Raw genomic sequence first — 14574 nt, 5'->3', positions numbered from 1 at the left:
CCCTCGGCCCACACCGCTTTCAGCAGCTCCCATTGGCTTGGAGCAGCGAACCGCGGCCACTGGGAGCCGCGATTGGCCGAACCTGCAGACACGGCAGGTAAACAAACCAGCCCGGCCCGCCAGGGGCTTTTCCTGCACAAGTGGAGGAACAAGTTTAGGAACCACTGATCTAGAGACAAGAATCTCTGCAGAAATTACCCTGGGCACAGATTCTGACAGACCTGTACATAGGGGCACAGAATCAGGAAAGAACACAAGCAGCCCTGCCAACAATGCAGTAGTGCATATTGCCTCAAAGAGTGTGTGGCCATGCCCCTCCCCCCAGCCTGTTGGGCAGGACCAGCATGCAGGGAGAAGTACACAGCACCCGATGGGAAGATGTAGCAGCAGCATTCCAAGGAACTCTGGGAGGCAATTTCTCCCCCAACTCCCGCAAGTGTAGTTTGGCTCTGCTCTGACCCCTTATTCTGGTGTGCAGGCAGTTTGCACAGTGTATCCTCTGGAAGAACAAATACATCCGAGAAACTGCAGACCATACACAGACAGGAAGAGAGGCAACTTTTCCCTAATAAATCATTATAAATTATTCACCCAGTTCTTTGCATAGTTAAGTTTTAGGGCTCAATTCTGCACCCACTGATGTCACTGGGAGTTTTCGTATTGACGGAGATCAAGGCTAAGGGCTTGTCTAGACTTAAAAAGCTGCAGCAGTGCACCTGTAGCACTTTAGCAAAGACACTACCTGCATCTAGGGGACACACTTTTCAGCATAGGTGCTCCACCTCTCTGAGAGGTGGTCGCTTGTCGAAAGGAGAATTCTTCTGTTGACCTACTGCTGTCTACACCGGGGGTTAGGTCAGTTTAATTGCATTGCTTAGGGGTGTGGTTTTTCACTTCCCCTGAATGATATAGTTATACCGACCTAATTTCCTAGTGTAAACCAGGCCTAAGGGCATAATCCTGCAAATACCAGCCGTGCTAGCTACTTTGAGGAGTGCCCTGGATTGAAGCAGCTCTCCTGCTGTGGGACTACTTGCAGTAGTTTGCAGTATACTCTCTAGTGAAAATGTTGGTAGGAATACACCCTCCGATTATAACCTCCTTGGGAACAGTGTCATGACTTCCTCTACACACACTGCCAAGCACACTTCAGCCATTTAGCGAACAAAAGTAATTTTGAAATTTCCAATTCTGAAGGTGATTGAAACCAAGAAGTACAAAGGAAATTACAACTTTTTTTTAAAAAAGGTGATCAATAGTTTCCTCTCTCTCTCCCCACCCCCCCAAAAAAACCTCAATAAAAGTTAAAATGTTGGTCAAGAATATGTGGTGTTGTTTTTGCCTTTTGTATCCTAACTGATTCTCTCATGCTTATTATTGCCTATCTACCTTTCATTCTCATAAACTCCATTGAGGTTATTCACAATATACATGAAAGATATATATAATTTCCATTTCTTGAAAAAAATCCCTTATTTAAATGACTCCTCAGTGCCAGAGTTCAAGAAGTTGATTATGCACAAGATGGGCAAGTAGTGGAACAAGAGAAAGTGATGATATACATTTTCTAACAGCTGTTACATTGTAGTCATATTTTGCAACATTGACTTTTTTTTCCCTGAGCTTTTGCACTACCTTTGAGTTTACCCTTTGGGCTAATTTGTAGTTGACCGTAGTAATATAGTCCTTTTAGTCAACATTTTTGTGACAGACTATCATTGATTTAACAGTCATGCACAGTGTCTTAAAAATCTATATCTATATCTATATGGGGGGGAGGGAGGGAAGAGCAAGAGAGTGTGGTAGGACTTGATAATATTACATCTTGGGTTTTTATCACAACTTTACAATTTACCAAGTTACTCCATCATTATTTATATCAGACTTGGGATGTTGATGATTTACAGCACATTTTGTCCCTTTTGGCAAACAATTTGTAACTGGAATAGAATTAATACTTTTGGGAGAAAGGGAAACAGACAGACAGACACACACACACACACACACAGAGTGTACCACATGCTTTTTATATGCGTGTTGATGTGAAATATGTCCGTTTTGTACGTGTGAAATAACAGATGGCCAAATTAATTGGAATTACTCCTGATATACAGTAGTGCAACTGGGGGCAGATTTTGGCCCAAAGAAAGCACATATATTCAGATTAAAACTGCAATAATAGCAAATACTAAACTGAAAATCCAAACTCTTTTCCAAGAAAGACATTTCCAAGAAAGAAATCTTTGAGAAACATCATCATAAAGAGATGTTGGATTATTCTAAAATAATTCACTCACTCAATTTTTTGACGCATTGCAGGTGCAATTTATTTTTAGTGCACTGCCATGCTGCATCACACTATGTACTGTGTTTTATTATGACAAGTGATGGGGAACTTTCTAATAGTTGGAGGTTTAGGTCAGATAATCCATGAAACGTTTGGATGTTTGTCTGAAATTAGCCAAAAAATGTGAATATTCATTTTTCCAGTCTCCCTCTTTCTTCTTTCTCACCTCCTTCCCTGCACCAGCACATCTGTCATTCTATTCAATGCATCTTTCTATTCTCCTGAACATTTGCCGCAGACCATTAGCAGACCTCTAAGCACCCTTTGCTCAAAACAGAACTATGGAGCCTAGCTCACTGTTCCTTCCCCGAATACCACCACAGAACTGACAACAGTTGAGGAGAAGGAAGCACAGAAGGGGGACTTATCCAGGAATTTTCAATTATACACTACGGGATCAGTTCAGTTTGACCTGGTTCTTCTTCTTTTTTTTTTTTTTTTTTTTTAAGCTGGCTTACTCGTCTGTACATTATGGCATCATTCTTGGCTGTTACACAGACGATGCAAGTTCAGGAACAAATTTAAAAACAAGTGAACCACTGGGTACTCCACCTTTCTTCTCCATACTTATCTGGATCTCTTTCTAGGGGTTCTTACCTGGGTTCTCTTCCAAAATGTGTCCCTTTAGGTCTCATGATGTTTTAAACATATTTGTAAGAATGCAGCTTAAATGCCATTGAAAGCAAGTTATTTCCTACTTCCCAAGTGCACTCCTGTGAGCAGCCCTGCTACCATATGCTGCCACACAGGAGACAGGCGTTCAGATTTGACTTCCTCCTGCCTTCTCACCCTTGGCTCCTCAGGAGATCAAAGTGTAACCCTTCTGCCCGTCAGAGTTGGCAGCAACAAGGGCCGGGTTCAATATCTAGGGGATTCATTCCAATAACACAATGCAAACTGGCTCAAGCCCCCACTCAGTGACCTGGGACAAATATATACGACCCCCGCTGGGCGCCTCCAAGAGGCAATACTTCCCCTCTCGCAAGCACATAGTCTGAGTGTAGCAAAAAGCCTTTTAATAACAGAGAGAAACAATGTGGCATTATGTTGGGGAAACACCACGAACAGGATTCGTAACACAACCCATGAGCAAAAAAACCCGACCCCAAGCAAATTGGGGCATGCTCTTTCCCTTTGGTTCTTTAGTCCAGCAACCCCAAATCACCCAAAGTTCCAAAAGTCCAATGACCCAAAAGTCTCTGTCTCTGGTCATGGCAGCCCCAGAGTTCGAAAGTTTATCTGCAGAGCTTTACCTCCAAACCTGGGTGGAGATGGGGAGGGAGGGGAGGAGAGAGGTAAGGGGCACCTTACATGATCTGAAGTTGACCACCCCACAGCTCCATAGGCCTTCGCTCCGTTCTGCCAGCCGCCCCACGATTCGCTCGCCTCCGCTCCGCTGCCCACAAACAGCTCCCGCCGTCCCACAAACTGCTCCATCAGCCAGTCCACGAACTGCTCCGCTCCACATCCCACAAGCAGCTCCCGCCATCCTATGAACTGCTCCACCAGCCTGTCCACAAGGCACTCCAGCCGTCCCACAAACTGCTCCACAATATATCTTCAGGCTCCCCCACTACTTAACACAACGCTCAGTGATTTCAGCTCTTAGTCAGTTCAGCTGTTTGGTGATTTCAGCTTGTAGTAGGGGAGCCTCAGTGCTGGTGCACCATTAGCCCAAAGTGAGCTCAGCAGCCTGTAACTAGGCTCCTAATGGAATCAAAATTAGCTCTGATCTTCCACAGTGGGGAGAGGAGGAAGTGCAATTAGCATGTAAGGCCCTCATTCAGGGGCCCATGCCACCAAGTATAAATACTTGTCCCCAACCTCTCTCAATTCACAGAGTTTTGGAACCCATGACCCTTGCCTAGCGAGTGCTACTTAGTTGATGGTGAATCCCTCCATCATAACAAAAGGACAAGTACAGTTCCAAGCACAGTTCCCATAATCAGGGTAATAACAATTTATTCTTCCTGCCCCAATAACAGAGACAATGGGGATCCCACAGCAGCCAAAGTGACCATTTGGGCAGCTATGGCCTCATTCTATGCAAATGAGATCGGCCCCTGAAGTTCTTTTCCACAACTTGCCACACCTCACCACCAGATGTCAGGGTGGAGCTCGTCCTGACACTGCTTACAAAAGCAATATGAAAACTGTACAGAACATTCAGTCTCACCAAAGAGGGATGGAGGCTGAGATGGACTAGAAGGATGATTATTGTGGCAGAGCTGAAAGGAAGGAAACTGAGGGTTGAGGTAAGGGTGAATTGTATGTGCTCCTCAGGGCTTTTTCTGGAGCATGAAGCCCACTCCTTCCTCAGAAAAAAGAGAATGATTTCAAATTATTCCTGAACACTGTGACTGTGCACACCATTCACCATTGTGACTGTGCACACCAGTGTGTGTGTGTTCGTGCAGATGCAAGAGTGTGCAGTCAAGACGGCTGAAAAGTCAGCATCATTCCTACAGGAAATAAAACTGGAATAGACATTTCCTTGGCATCATTTGCTGGAGGAAGGTCCTGGAAACAGTCATTGCAGGGAAACAGGATTTTCCAGTGTCATTCATATACAACAGATGCATGTGTTCATACTGATTACGTATGTAAATGCATGTATACATGCGGTGTACATGATCTCTAAAGACTGTTTGCATGTGCAAAGTTCCAGCTTCCCCACAAACATGATATATTATCCATGCTGTAGATATATATATACAAGAGTGCATGTCAACTGTACTATCCATGCACTTATTCATATAGTTAGCACCTTGGGACAATGTTTTTTTATAGTGCCCACCACATTGCTGTCAAACGAGAAATTATAACATGCAGCAATATAAGATATATCAGCTGTGTATATTATGTTTGAAAAGCTACACTATGTCTGAATCTCAGTGAAAGAGGGATGAGTTAGTTTTGGAATGCTAGAGAAATTAATGTGTATTCACTTGTATCTTGTGTGTTACTTTCTCCAGCTATCCAGAAATGAAATGACTTGTATAGTATTTTCATTGCATAAGCACTACACATACCATATGAGTTCCTCTCCAGTCTCAGAACATTCTCTCTCTCTCATACACACCAGTCCCAAGTTTTCCACACTTACTATCTGATCACCCTAAGAAAACCCTACCTTAGTGAATACTGTGTTAGTGGAAAGTATCACACAGTTGAAATAGAAAAGCTTGGGTGGGTGGAGTTCTCTTAAAGGGGAATGAAGTGGAAAATGGAAGCAAAATACTGAGAGCACAGCAAAAAATAATAATCTCTAACTCTGGAAGAAGAAGAAGTCAGTCTTTCCCCTACATATTGATAGATGATGGAAACTGATTTTAAAACAAACATGACAATACCTAAAAAAGTTAAAATAATTTATATTTACTATAGCTATTGATACAGCTTCTATTTGGTTAAAAGGAGGGAGAATAGCCAAAGAAGTAACAGTAAAATTGGTAAAACAGCAACGTTCTTGCCTTCAAGATGTCAGCCTTGACTTTTAGTCACATTACAGGTTAACAGGAAGAACTGTGTATGCTGCATTGGTTTCATAATTATTCATCATCCACATAATTCAGTGAGATACATGCTCTGGGTTCAGAAGTGGCAGCTCAGAATTAGGGTTTGTATTTGCCATTGGTGCTTTTTTGGAGTAATAGGTTGAAAACAAAGTACATCCCATGGAATGCTACATAAAGAAAAAATATAAAGCCTAGGGATATTTAGACACATACACTGTCCTCCTGTCTGCTTCATTCAGCAACATTGGAGTGCACAAATCATATGGTAATTATAAATCCAAGCCTTCTTTTGAGATGACTTATGGCTTGTTTTCACCTTGGTTGTTGTTGTTATTAAGGGCTTGAATATTAACTATACCATTTGAAAATACTACGCTTATGGGCCATATTGTACCAGACAGAAGAGGCCCAGGCCTGGTAGGCTCAGGGGCAGAGCTGTCCCACCTCAATGGGAATTTCAAGAGCAGTTGTGCATCTCTGTGCTTCTAGAATGAGACGCTGCACCATCCCTACTCTGTCTTCATTGTAACTCTCTTCTCTTTCATATATCCAAGGTTAACATTCTTGATACCAATGTTGGTCTCATCTCCTATAACCTCCATATATAATCTTTTGCAAAGTCCTATCACATCTTCTTTAACATCTCCCCAAAACATCCTTTTTTTTCGTTATCCCATCTGCTAAAACTCTTGTCCATATACTTGTCCTCTTGCTTTGATTACTGTAGACTTCTACTGTCCAGATTTCCTACCTCTCACCTTTCCCTCTTCAAGTCTGTCTAAAACTCACTTCTGATTTCATTTACCAATCCTGTCACTCTCCCCATACGCTCCTTTCTCTCTCCATTGATTGTCTGTCCTTTACCATATCACTAGTTTCATTTGTACCTAATCCCATTCACATTCCATATGCTTTTCCCACCCTTTCACTTTACTGGCCTTCATTGCCTTTCTCCTTCTCCGTTTCTCCCTTCCTCTGCTCTCTGCCACCATCTCTTTCCTCTTCAGTTGCCTCATTAAAGATCGTCTCTTTCAACAAAGCCTGCCCCTTCTCATCAGTAACCCCTATGCTTTCCTTCACCTGATCTGCTACACAGTGCCCTGTCTGATTTGCCTTTTCTTACTTAGATTGAAGCTTCCTTGAACAAGAATCATGTGATATCTTAATCTATGTTTCTAAAGTGCTACATTCCATTATGGGCTATATAAATTATTCTTAATAATATAATTAATGCTCAGGAACCATTTCCCCCTGCAGGCATATCTTTGTGTTTCCCTTCTAGTTTTTCCTTCGGAATGCCCAGTCGGTCCAGTTCATATAAGGATTAGCCTACAATTTCTTTCTTGTCCCTCCCCCTTTCAATTTAATTAAGCCATTTTCTTGCCTAGAGCTTGGCAAAAACATCATCTGAAACCAGGTCTACATTATGTTTGCGCTACTATACAATTAAAACAGCTTAGCATATTAAATGTGTTTTGGTAAAGAAATTGACATTCAGGCTAAAAACGCATATACGAATTTCAGTAGAAGTGATTCAAAGCAACCAAGACATCAAAATCTGGAGAAGAATTATAACTGATATGCAAACCCTATCGTAACTATGCCAGTGCTACTGGGTCTGCTGCAGTTAGATTTGAAAAGTTCCTCATACAACTAATTGTACTGAACTGCAGGAAGATGACAGTTCTAGCCCCATATATCACGCGTGTGTGTGTGTGAGAGAGACTGGAATAGAACGGAATGCTGTTTTCCAAATTCTTTGACAGGGCACTAGTGTGTTTGTAAAGAGGCTTGACATGCCTTCAAGTGAGCATCTATGTATATCTTGCCTTGACAGCCATAGAGTACAAGAATTGCCAAAAAACACATTACTTTCAGTTTAATATTGGTAAACCTTAGAAATCGTTGTTTATTTTCTATGGCCCAATTCTGATGTCCTCACTCACACTGAGTGTTCTGCAATTAGTCACGTTGTTTTCAATGGGCCTACTCTCAGAATAAGATACTACACACTGAATTTCAATATATTCCTAGGTGTCTGTATCGCTCTACCTATCTGTACAGGTATATGTCTAGACAGCTGCAGATATAGATATATAAAACAAAATGTGCACCAGAATTGCACAATGAAACAAACATATCCCCATTCAAGACATATGCAAAAAGACATATGAAGGAATATAAATTAACACATTACCAATACACTCTATTAACAAGTACGTTTTGCATGTATTTTCCTTTCCTTCAACCACATTCGTTCCCTTCATCTTCTTCTTCCCAGCTTTCTCTCTTTGCCCATACTAACTCCCTCGTTTTCAGATCATATGGCTAAGTGGTTAAGCCCACTATCAGTTTCCAGACATAAGATCTTTCATTTTCATGTTTTTGGCTGATTATAGTTATACGTGGAGGAAAATAAATGAGTATGTGTCCACATATTGTAGGTGCTACATCTGTGTACAAATACACACAACCCAATAATTAAACATCAACAAAATAGGATTAGAGTGGCATGTTGGAATAAATCTTGATAAATCCTCCTCAGTAACAATACTCCACAGCATCATAAACAGACTATAAACCTGGGCCAGTGAAGTATTGTTGTGCAAAGAATGCCAATTTAATATAACTGATAGTCATGTTCTTATTACTGAGGATCTCAACCTATTGTCCTACAGCTGAGCAGTTTGGTCAAGAAAGGATTTAAAAAATGAAATAGGAATGAAATAAATATATATATTTTTCCATCATTAGTGTACTGGGTTATTTTAAAGGGTGACTTTTCAAAGCTCTTTATATGTTTAGGCGTACATACCCACAATGGACATTTCTGGAACAGTGGCATGATATGGGCCATCAAGAAATTCTGGTGCATTGTCATTGATGTCTTGAACCTTAATGATGAATTCTGAAGGCGGCTCCAGAGGTTTGTTTGTATCCCTATCAACTGCTTGCGCTGTTAGTGTGTACTCTGCCTTTTCCTCACGGTCAAGTCTTTTCATAGCATGAATATCTCCAGTCTTGTCATTGATCACAAAGATTGTCCCAGCTCCATCTCCTGACAGGATATACTTGATTTTGCTGCTTCCAGGATCCAAGTCTGTGTGTAGCTAAAATGACAAATAAGCATTTTAGTGATAAAAACCAGCATTTACTTTTCGCATTGGTCTAGCCATGCATTTCTCAAGTTATTCTTTTGTACTTTAATCTTAGCTCCTTCGATCCATATCTCAGCTTGAATACGCAAGGAGAGTAAGGACTTGTATGCATACTAATCAAAATTGAATGTAATCATAGGCATAATTAGACTTACTATTTAAAAAGCAGCTGTTTTATATATTTAAATCCCTATTTCTAAACATAAATGTCTTCAGATCTATTATGAGCCAAAATGAACAAACACTAAATGTCCTTAATCAATTAGATCAAGGAGCAAATGAAGGATAAGCAATAATATATTTTTAAATCTAGCTACTTATTTTCATGCATTACTTCCTTTCAGCTTATTTTCAGAAAGTGATGGGTGTTTAAAAATGAATTAAACACATTTGGCAAGTTTCATCTGAGTTAATGTTTTTAATTGACAGCATTACCAAAAATCTTACAACTGCATTTTAACTCAGTTGTTGAACTGAACTAAAAAGATTCTTAAATCCTTATTCCCAAAGGGTTATTCATGAAAGAGTGTTTTGTGAAAGCAAGCTACCAGAAAAATGGAGAACGATTATTTTCCTTGGACACACTTTTCTTCACAATTTCTTTCCATCAAAAAAAAATGATTTTTAAATTGTATTTAGTGCTTCAGCAAAATGAGAAGATAAGATTAGAAAACTCTAAAATAACACAGAAAAAAATCCAAATGCAAGCAGCTCTTCTCTTATACTTTTCAGTCTTTGTCAACTAAGTGCTTGAACCAAAGCTCACTGGAGTGGGCTCTGGAACAACCCTAAAATGCCAGGTGAAATCAAATAATCAATTAATCTTCAAGTATAAGATGTGTCTTTTATTATTTCAAGTTTATTAATGTCAATATATATTGAAATGAAGGAATATATTATAATTCATTTATAGTGATATTAAGACAACCGGAAGATTACTTTAGTTTATATACATATTTAACGTTCTTTGAACACATTTAGTAAGGGAAATTGTATAAAAGAGTATCATTTGAATTAAACATCTTGCACATCTTCTTCACAAAATATGTTCTGATAGAGGTTTGTATAACCTGGTAATCAGCAACAAGCACCTAACAGATTTTGCTTTCACAATGGTCTTCATTAGAGGATAAAATGAGATGAAAAAATTCCTTACGTATTTGCTGTCACCCTATACTGTAATTGATGCACCTAAATGATCTTATAGTTATGTGCTTTCATAGATATTTTTCAGGTTTGGATCACAAATGTTGATAAATTAGCCCATACCCTTGCTTTGAGGTACTTGGGCTTCAGTAAAGATGAGACAGTTTACATAACAATGTTAGAGCACCTTGCCTAGCTTCATCTCTAGATGACTGCAATTGTCCGCTGTGCTTATTGCAACAAGTTTGGTCTTCTGGATTTGGATTTAGGATTTATACAGTAGTTTGAATTTTGGACAATCAGTTTGAATCTTTGGAAGAGTTGGAGCTGGCATCTGTTATTTGACTTCCAGCCATATGGAGCCAAACAACTTAGTTGTCCCACAAAGATCTTCTGGGTGAAATCCTGGCTCCATTAACTCATTCTATCTCCACCTGCCCTTCATACCCTTTTTCTTCCTCCCTTCCATCTTCTCTATTGCCCTGTCCTCCTCTGATCAAAACCCTAAAACAAACAAAAAAACACAAAACTAGCATGATGTTCACAAACCATCACTCTGTTTGTAGGTTCTATCTCTTTCCCTTATCTTTGTCTATCTTCTTTATAAAGAGTGTAAACTCTTTCAGACAGTAGGGGACAGTCTACTATTCTTTATTTGTACAGTGCCTAGCACAACAGAGACTTGTTCCTGATTAGCCCCTAGGCACTGTTTTAATAAACACAACAAACAATAACAACATTAATGTCAATAGCAAAATCCGCAATGATGTCAAATGTGCCAAGATTTCATCCCTGTGTTTTGATGGGCAATCTACCGTGCGTTGATGATTTATGTCTTAGTATGTTAAGCCCTTAAAAATTATTAGATTTTTTTAAGTAGAAAGAGGGACATATAGAAACTTCAGATGCTGTGAATGGGTTGATTCCCCAGTCTGCTATTAACCTAGCATGGACACACAAACACAAGACTGAGCATGCATGCGCACGCTGAATGTGCAAAACTCAATCTTATCTGCAAAACACAAGTCTTTCTTCTCTCTTTCTAGGATTTTCTTGTTTGTTAAGAACAAACAACATAATGCAAGACTGACTTTCCTCCTGATTTGGCTGTTCCTCTCCCCCCTGCACAAACAGAACTAAGTATTATTCACCTTGTACAGTTGTGTTTTCTCTGAGCATGCTCAGTTGAGTTAGGTTGATGTGATATTAGAATATGCCTTTGGGCACTTAATCCCTATTCAACAAACTTAATTTAACTAATTGATTTAAGTGTGCTTACAGGCCTTTCTAATTAAAGACTTATTCTGGAAAAAAAAAATCCTGAAAGTATTTTTCTGATGCATCTACACTGGCTAATATTTGGGACTTTGCTAATGAGGAGTGGCCAAACCATCAAAGCTTAAGTCTAAGAACTAGCTGAGTAACAACACAAAGAACACTTTGATTTGTGAATCAGAATTTGGCTAATTAAGTGTAGAATCATGGAAGAGGAGTTGTGGAAGACAGCAAAATCATTAAGTGATGGCAACGATTTTTTAAAGAAACTGCTCAATTAAGGGAAACTGAGTTAACCACTGAGAGAAGTATGTGCATTCAATAACTGCACAAGACCCATCACCATGGTAGAGACTGAGACTGCGCTAAAGAAGATGAAACATGGGAAGGCAGTGGGACCTTACAGTGGACCAATTATGGCAGTTAAAGCTTTAGACCTTGAGTGGGTGGGGATGATGATAAACTTCAACCATTTAATCCCCCAAACTAGAAAAACGGCCAATGAGCAGCAGAAGACCATGCTGGTACGTATCTTCAAGTGTGAAATGTATGTGCAGAGGAATTACAGACGCATAAGGTTAATGAGTCATGCAATTAAATGGTTGGAAAGAATTATCAGGAAAAGACATTGTAAGTGACTAGAGCATCAAATAAATGACAGTCAATTCGGATTTATGGCAGGAGGGTAAACAACTAGAAGTACAGGGAGAATCATAATGAATAGCATTTAGTGTACACTGAGAGAAGGCTTATGACAGAGGTTCTAGAGAACAGATATGGGGTCTATGGCCACACAATCTACCAGAGATGTGTTCAGACTATCATGGATGTGTCGGAGGGCAGTACAACATCACTGAGAAGCAGCTGCAGCTACAGTGATCCATTCACAGTGAGGGTAGGTCTATATCCAAGGTCAGTCTTAAGTCCATTCCTATTTGTGATTGCAATGATACCTTCATTCAGGAGGTTAGGGAAGAGGATCCATGCAGTCTGCACTGTGCTTATGATATTATATTGTGTTGCAAAGATAAATTCAAACTGGAAAAGGATTTAGAATGATGGAGGAGTGTATGAGAAGAAAATGGTTTATGGATTAGCCAACAAAAAAATTAAATACATGCAATGCTTCATTGAGCGGGACAATGAGAAACCAGTAAAACTAGGTGATATAGAGTTAACCTCTGTGCAACAATTCAAATACCTCAGTTTAGTAATGAGCAATGATGGGCATGTGGATGTGAATATTAGGAGTCTCATGAAGAGTGGTTGGTGCAAATGCAGGGAGTTGGTGGGAATTCTCTGCAATAAGACTATGTTAATTAAAGTGTATAAAACCATGATTAGGCCATCCATAATGTAAGGATTGGAATGCTAGCCAATGAAGAAGAGAGAAAAATAACTACTTCACACTGCTGACTGAAAATGCTCAGGTGGATGCTGTGTGAGATGAGAGCTGACAGCCTACAGAGAAATGATACAAGCCATGATATAGGTAGCTCCCCTCATGAAAAAGCTGAGGGAGCATGAACTGAGATGGTTGGGTCATGTGAGATGAGACACAGGATTTGTTGGCCAGAGATTACAAGAGCTATTAGTCACAAGTCAAATACAAAGACTCAGAAAATGGTTGTTCGAGATGCTGAAGGAGTTCATGAAGATCAGTGTCACCTTAGAAAATGCACTCAACAGGAATGCTTGGACATGAAGAACAGGAATCACTAACTCTGACTAACAGGTCACAGTGAAGGCAAAGAAATCTAGAGCCATGGAAGATTTGCAGAAGTTCTTTAATCATATACTAGTGAGACATTGACATTTGGACTGAATACAGCTCATGGTTACTATTAGCACATTGGAAATGTGCCCAAAAGAGGTAGGAGTGCCCAGAAGCATTTTATAACCTTTAAACTGCAATTGATTAGGATCAATGGAAAATACATTTAACTCCCCCCCCCAAAAAAAAAGATTAATCTGGGTCAAAAACTATAGTGTCAGGCACCAGCCTGCAGCAGAGCCAGTCTCCTGGCAACTCAGTGAACACAGCTGGTCCTGATATAAGTTCTCTGATAGACTGTGGCACCTTATTGGTTGCAGGAGTCAGTAGGCTGGCTGATACTTAAACTCAATAGCACCAGCAGTCCAGTGGCTGTTTAGCACAGTCCTAATCTGCAGGTGTGCTTTATACTGTCCCTGCCTCTGCCCTCTCTAGCCTTGCTTTAGCTCCAGCCTGTACCATGTCCTGCTCCAGCCTGAACCTGTTCTTGTTCTAGCCCCCAGCTTCCTCCTGACTTCTGATTCCTGGCTTAGACCCTCTTCTCCTTCTGACTGCGACTCCTGTTAACTCTTGGCTTTAGGGCTTTGTATTCTGACTCCTGACCCTGACCCCATCCTGGATCCAACTCTAATAGGTAAACCAGACTCTTGCCTGGTCACTGGCCACCTGGTCACTGACAGTCATATATTCCCAGCCCTTTAATATAAAGCAAATGATAAATGTTGCATTTATTCAAATTGTGTTAATCCTTTATGGTGAGAATCCAAAGTCAAAGGTCAAAACAGCTTTCTGAGATATTAAAGTGCTTTAATACGGAAACTTTATAATAAATAACCTACATAGGTTCCAATGTTTCTGAATTATTTTATTGTTTTGATTTTGGATCTAACTGACATCATCACCTTATAGCTTCAAAGCACAAAACTAAGTGATGTCCAAAGTCAGAGAGCATATTATTTTTTCCAACTAACATTCCCTCTGTTGTATGAGATATGAATGATAATAAAAAGCAATTGTCAAGCTTCAGCAGGCTGTGTTCGTGTGAAGGTTCAAGATCATTACACTCATAATTCTATAGGGTCTAGGTGAATTGATAGAGAGGCATAATCAAGAGGATAAACGAATCTGAGTTTCTGCTGAAAAGTCTTCACAGATGTTGGAAATATGAAACTGCTTTCCACACCTGTACCTTTATTCATTACATCTGTGCCTGGAAGCTAGCCTCCTATTTTTCAGAGTGGTATTCAGAATTGTAACAAAAACATATATTTAACAAAGGGGAAATCGCTATTTACCACCCAGATACCAGTACTAGACATGATCCCAGAATTAAGAGGAACATATACCTAATGGAAA

The 14574-nt window shown here is 40.0% G+C and overlaps 1 protein-coding gene across 1 annotated transcript in view; it reads right to left on the bottom strand.

Annotated features, from left to right (window-relative positions):
• CDH8 (cadherin 8) overlaps positions 1-14574 on the bottom strand; it is a 194931-nt gene that overhangs the window by 118993 nt on the left and 61364 nt on the right. The window contains exon 3 of the mRNA XM_048816573.2: positions 8681-8975. Coding sequence (XP_048672530.1) covers positions 8681-8975 — 295 coding nt within the window. The remainder of the gene's footprint in view (positions 1-8680; positions 8976-14574) is intronic.

This window comes from Caretta caretta, chromosome 12, assembly GCF_965140235.1.
Source record: "Caretta caretta isolate rCarCar2 chromosome 12, rCarCar1.hap1, whole genome shotgun sequence".
Lineage (NCBI taxonomy): Eukaryota > Metazoa > Chordata > Testudines > Cheloniidae > Caretta > Caretta caretta.
The sequence above is the reverse complement of the archived record's forward strand: the minus strand, read 5'-3'. Positions and strand labels throughout refer to the sequence as shown.